Raw genomic sequence first — 6,000 nt, forward strand, 5'->3', positions numbered from 1 at the left:
AAAGGGTTTAAAAGTCACCATGCAGAAAGAAGGAGAACAACAGTTTATAGAGACGAGAGAAGAGAAGAGGAGGAAGAGGTAGAAGAGGAAGGATAGAGGAGGAGTAGAGCCGGCACTACATCACTACATGACCTTTATTTAAATATCACAGAGACACAGAGGACTAGAATGTCCCAACTCGTCTCTTGGTCCAGACTCACCTGGTGGTCGGAGATCGTTTCTTCCTCTCACAATGAACGGCGTCGAAAAACGCAGCGTTCCAGAACCGGAGGGTGTGCCTGAGGGACAGAGAGAGGTCACATGACTCAATGATTCACACCTGACGGACAGAGAGAGGTCACATGACTCAACCATTCACACCTGACCGGACAGAGAGAGGTCACATGACTCAACCATTCACACCTGACCGGACAGAGAGAGGTCACATGACTCAACCATTCACACCTGACGGACAGAGAGAGGTCACATGACTCAACCATTCACACCTGACCGGACAGAGAGAGGTCACATGACTCAACGATTCACACCTGACCGGACAGAGAGCGGTCACATGACTCAACGATTCACACCTGACGGACAGAGAGAGGTCACATGACTCAACCATTCACACCTGACGGACAGAGAGCGGTCACATGACTCAACAATTCACACCTGAGGGACAGAGAGCGGTCACATGACTCAACCATTCACACCTGATCGGACAGAGAGAGGTCACGTGACTCAACCATTCACACCTGACAGGACAGAGAGCGGTCACGTGACTCAACCATTCACACCTGACAGGACAGAGAGCGGTCACATGACTCAACCATTCACACCTGACCGGACAGAGAGCGGTCACATGACTCAACCATTCACACCTGAGTGACAGAGAGAGGTCACATGACTCAACCATTCACACCTGATGGACAGAGAGAGGTCACATGACTCAACGATTCACACCTGATGGACAGAGAGAGGTCACATGACTCAACGATTCACACCTGATGGACAGAGAGCGGTCACATGACTCAACCATTCACACCTGAGCACAGTCACCAGGTAAAATATTCAGTTTAGAGATAATCAGGTTTACAAAACGTGTGACGGCCTCGTTCACACCTCACATTAACATCCTCACTGATCTGACCATGTGACCTCCTTCCTTTGGTAGTGTGAACACACAACGAGTCCTGGGTCACATTAAAGACCACCTACTCAACAGGGCTGATCCTCCATCCCTCCTTCTTGCCTTTCTTCCTTTTCCCTTCCTTCCTTCCTTCCCTCTTTCTTTGCTCCTTCCCTCCTTCCTTGTTTCCCTTATTCCTTCCTTCTCTCCTTCCTTCCTTCCTCCCATCTTCTTTCCTCCCTTCCTTTTCTCTGTCCCTTTCCCTCTTTCCATCCTCCCTTTTCTCCTTCCTTCCTTCATTCTATCCTTCCTTCTATCCTTTCCTCCTTCCTCCCCATCTTCTTTCTTTCCTTTCTTGTTTCCTTCCGTCCCTCTTCCTTCCTTCCTTCTCTAAAATACCAAGCAGCAGGTAGGTAGAGATCCATTAGAGACAGCAGCTGCTACAATATTCTACTGTGAACGGTGCTCATGTGAAACCAAGACTGCAGCGACATGTCTAACCACAGGAAGCAGGAAATAAATAAATATATCTATATATATATATATATATATATATATATATTATGAATCGATAGCAGGTTTTTCAGATGAAGATTGTCTTAAATTGGAACATCATTTTATTTTCTTCATACCCGGTCCTATTTCTAACACGTGTGGGTTCAACATAAAGGTCACGACCCAGAAACATGTCTGTGCTGCTCTCTGACTTTAATCTGAACCCATGAATACGTGGTTTTATTCATGTTCTCACCAGATGGGCTGCTGCTTCAGGTGTGTGTACAGGTAAACCTTCTCTTCTTTCTTTTCCTCTGGAGCCTCCGACACTGAGGACGAAGAGGAGACATTTAAAAAATACATTTCACAAAGAAGCAGCAGAGTGTGAAGAAGATGATCTGGACTCTACCTGGTGATCTGGGCTTTGTCTCACGTTGACCTTCTCCGTCACTAAAACAGAGGATTGAAGGATTAGAAATAAAACGTCTGATGAGTTCTTTAATGAAACGGTGCGTTTACTGACTCGGTCTTAGGAGCCATGGAGCTCCTCAGCGTTCTCTCCAGGCCTCCAAAGAAACCTTTGACGTCGGTCTTGGCTGAGGTTTTAAGGAGGCGCTCTGCGGCGTCTTTCTTCCCCGACAGCCAAGAGTTCGCCTTGTTCAGGTACGAGTCCAGAGGAGGTGGAGGAGCGCCGCGATCCAGCAGCTCTGACGGAGACGGTGGACATTTACCTGGAGAGAAGAGTTCAACGCTGTCACTTACTGTGTTCACACCTGAGACTGAAGACTGTCACATGGTAAGTTCTTCTACATCTCTGATGTTGGTTACTTTAGAGAAGGAAGGAAGGTAAGAAGGAAGGAAAGAAAAAAGCAAGGAAAGCAAAGAGTGATGGAAGGAAAGAAAGAAGAAAGGAAGGAAGATAGAGGAAGGAATGAAAGATGGAAAGAGGGAATGAAGGAGTGAAGAGAAGGAAGAAAAGAAGGTAAAGGAAGGAATGAAGGAAGGAAAGAAAAGTAGGAAGGAAAGAGGGAGGGAAGGAAGAAAGATAGAGGAAGAACTCAATGTGTGTTCACACTACCAAAGGAAGGAGGTCACACCTCCACATGTGGACTGACACCAGATCAGTGTTCACACCTGGACCTGTTTAACCTGGACACTAGAGACCAGATCAGTGTTCACACCTGGACCTGTTTAACCTGGACTCTAGAGACCAGATCAGTGTTCACACCTGGACTTGTTTAACCTGGACTCTAGAGACCAGATCAGTGTTCACACCTGGACTTGTTTAACCTGGACTCTAGAGACCAGATCAGTGTTCACACCTGGACTTGTGTAACCTGGACACTAGAGACCAGATCAGTGTTCACACCTGGACCTGTTTAACCTGGACACTAGAGACCAGATCAGTGTTCACACCTGGACTCTAGAGACCAGATGTCTCTCTATTGTGTCCTTGCTCTCTACAGGATGTAGTTTGTGAGGTCAGGTTAATCTCTCATGTGTCCTCGTGTGACATTTAGAAAACCTCGCTTTCTGAGTTGTAACAGATCAAATCTTTCACCTCATGCAGGAAATAAAAACAACGATCAGCTGCTCAGTGTGTTTTTCTTCTTGCGTGCGCTGCAGGTTTATTATCGACGTAGACATGAGCAGAGCTGCAGACGGATGTTGATGCAGCGTCACAGCGACACATTAATCACTCGCTGCTTCCTGCTTGCATCAGCACAAACTCTGCCTTTATTTGCTCTGTCGGTGCAAGAGAAACCACAGCGGTGGCAACACAGCGTGAATCAGTTCTGTTGGTGCAAGAGAAACCACAGCGGTGGCAGCGAGGCGTGAAACAGCGTGGAGCAGGGACGGGCCCGCTCTCATCAGCGGGACGGGCCCAGGTCTTACCGGTGTAGTAGTAGGTGAAGCACATGGTCATGAGGTTCTTGGCCGGGTTGTAGTTGTCCATCTGGTAACATCTGGAAACACATCAGTCAGTTACAGGACGGTTCATTTACTGATGGAGAAGTTGTCTTCTACTCAATCAACCTTTCTTTACTCCTCCTCCTCCTCCTCCTCCTCCTCCTCCTCATTATTTTCCCTTTCTTCTTCTTCTCCTGCAGCTTCTCCTCATCTTTACACTTCATGTTTTTCTCCTCCTCCTCCCCCTTTTTTCTTCTCATCTTCCCTTTTCTCCTCTTGCCTGCCACCCCACCTCCTCATCTTCTGCTTTCTTCTCATCCTACTTCTCTTTTCTACTCCTCTTCCTCCTTTTTCTTCTCATCCTTCATCTTCTTTTTCTCCCTATTCCCCCTCCTTCTCCTCATCCTTTTTCTTCAAACAAATCATCCTTCTATAGCTCTTCCCCCTCTATCTTCTCATCCATCCTCCTCTCTTCCTCCTTTTTCTAATTATCCTCCTTTTTCTTCTCGTTCCTCTTCTCTTCTTCCTCCCTCTTCCACCTCATTCTCCCTCTTCGTCTCCTCCTCTTTTTCCTCATCCTCGTTTTCATCCTCTTCCTCCCTCTCCTCTTTCTTCACTTCCTCTCCCTCTGAGGATTTATTTTTTAATTAAACCTTATTTAACACCACAGCTGATTTATAATCAATACATCAATAATCAGTTTAATACAACAGCTTAAACCTGACCGAGCTGAAAGTACCTGTGACCTCCTCTAACTGATGAACGTGTTTTAATCATCTTTTATATTTTAAACTCACTCAAAGAGAACGACTGCAAACGACTGCACCAGCCGGTAGAAGGTGGCTTCACTCACACATTTAGAGTGGCAGCGCTGTGAACACAAGATAAATAAACAGTTAAACAGATTTATGTATTGGTGCTGTGAGAGTACAGGTTAGCAAACATCAAGGTCTAATTTCACATATTTGTAGTTTAGAAGGTGTAACTGATTCTTAGAGTCGTGCTTGTTGAAGTTTACGAGCAAATAAAAACCTTCAGAGACTTATTTGATCTCCTCGTCGTTCCCTCACCTGAGCGCTGACATATTTGGCGAACCACTCCCTGCCTTTTCCGTTCTCGCCGCTGCACAGCTCTCCAAAGCGAGCCTTCTCCTCCTGGTCAAAGTCCTCCCTGAGAAAACATGAAGACAAAGGACATGAATAAATCACTGCAGCAGGAAGCAAAGAGTCACTGTTTGATCTGGACAGAGCTCCAGAGGTCAGAGGTTATATTGTTAACAGAATGACAGAAGGAGAGGAAGGAGAAGAAGAGGAGGAGAAGGAGGAAGAAGAAGAAGAAGAAGGAGTAGCAGGAAGAAGAATAAAAAAGAAGGAGGTGAAAGAGGAGGAGGAAGAGGAAGAAGAGGAGGACAGGATGTGGAACTGGAGGAAGAGGAGGAGGTTGAAGGGAAAGAGGAGGGGGAAGAAGGAAGAGGAGGAAAAGGAAGAGGAAGAAGATGTGACAGTGGAGGAATAGGAGGAAGAAGATAAAGAGGAGGGAGGAGAAAGAAGAAGGTGTAGCAGAAAGAAGAAGAAAAAAAGGAGGTGAAAGAGGAGGAGAAGAGGACGTGGAACAGGAGGAAGAGGAGGTTGAAGGGAAAGAGGAGGGGGAAGAAGGAAGAGGAGCAAGCGGAGGAAGAGGAGGAGGAAAAGGGAGGATAAGGAAGAAGAGGAGGGGGAAAAGGAGGAGGTGGAGGAGAAAGAAGATGAGAATGAAGGAGAAGGGGGAGAGGAGGCAGACGAGGAGGATGTGGTGGAGGAGGAGAAGGAAAAGGAAGAAGAGGAAGAAGATGAGACAAAGGAGGCAGAGAAGGAGTAGGAGGAAGATGAAAATGAGGAGGAAGAGGAAGAAGAAAAGAAGGAGATGGAGAAACGGGCAGAGGAAGAAGGAAGGGAGGAGGATGATGAAGAGGAAAAATAGGAGTTAGAGTACAAAGATGAGAAGGAAGGAGATGAGGAAGAGGAGGAAGAGGAGCAGGAGGAGGAGGAGTCAGATCAGATCACTAAGGACGGATGTTAAAGGTCTGAATGGATCTAGAGATTTAGTTCTGAACAGAAATGATCAAACCTGTAAAAATAAACACGTAAAGATAAAACCAGAAGAAAACATCTTGTTCCTAGAGGGCCTGCTGGCAGCTACCCAGGAGGAGGAGGAGGAGGAGGAGGAGGAGGAGGAGGATTTATAACAGAGGAGTTCTGTTGTGAGGAGCCTCCGTTAGAGGAGGATCATGTGACGGTCACGCTGATAAACACCAAGATTCAAGGACTCTGGATGTATCTGAGGACACCTTCAGCCTCCAGCTGCTCCACTGCCTCCATGACCTGATCTGAGCTGAACGCTCCTGGACACGAGCCTAATACGTCAAATAAGATTTATTTCTTTAAAACGTCATGGAAACCTTCACTGCCTCGGGAAAACACAATCAGTTTGAGGCTTTACTTATTTAT

At 46.5% G+C, this 6,000-nt stretch overlaps 1 protein-coding gene across 1 annotated transcript; it reads right to left on the reverse strand.

Moving 5' to 3' along the window:
- Window positions 1-135: 135 nt before the first annotated feature.
- On the reverse strand, window positions 136-4,753 carry LOC311509726 (uncharacterized protein KIAA0513-like; the record flags this gene model as incomplete). The annotated part of the gene is made up of 7 exons (XM_084575149.1): window positions 136-278; window positions 1,860-1,932; window positions 2,013-2,053; window positions 2,127-2,334; window positions 3,500-3,570; window positions 4,312-4,385; window positions 4,585-4,753. Coding segments are annotated over 7 exons (718 nt in total), but the record flags the coding sequence as incomplete, so codon positions are not given.
- Between the last annotated feature and the right edge of the window lie 1,247 nt (window positions 4,754-6,000).

Source organism: Chelon labrosus (assembly GCF_963514085.1).
Source record: "Chelon labrosus genome assembly, contig: SCAFFOLD_330, whole genome shotgun sequence".
NCBI classification, from domain to species: domain Eukaryota; kingdom Metazoa; phylum Chordata; class Actinopteri; order Mugiliformes; family Mugilidae; genus Chelon; species Chelon labrosus.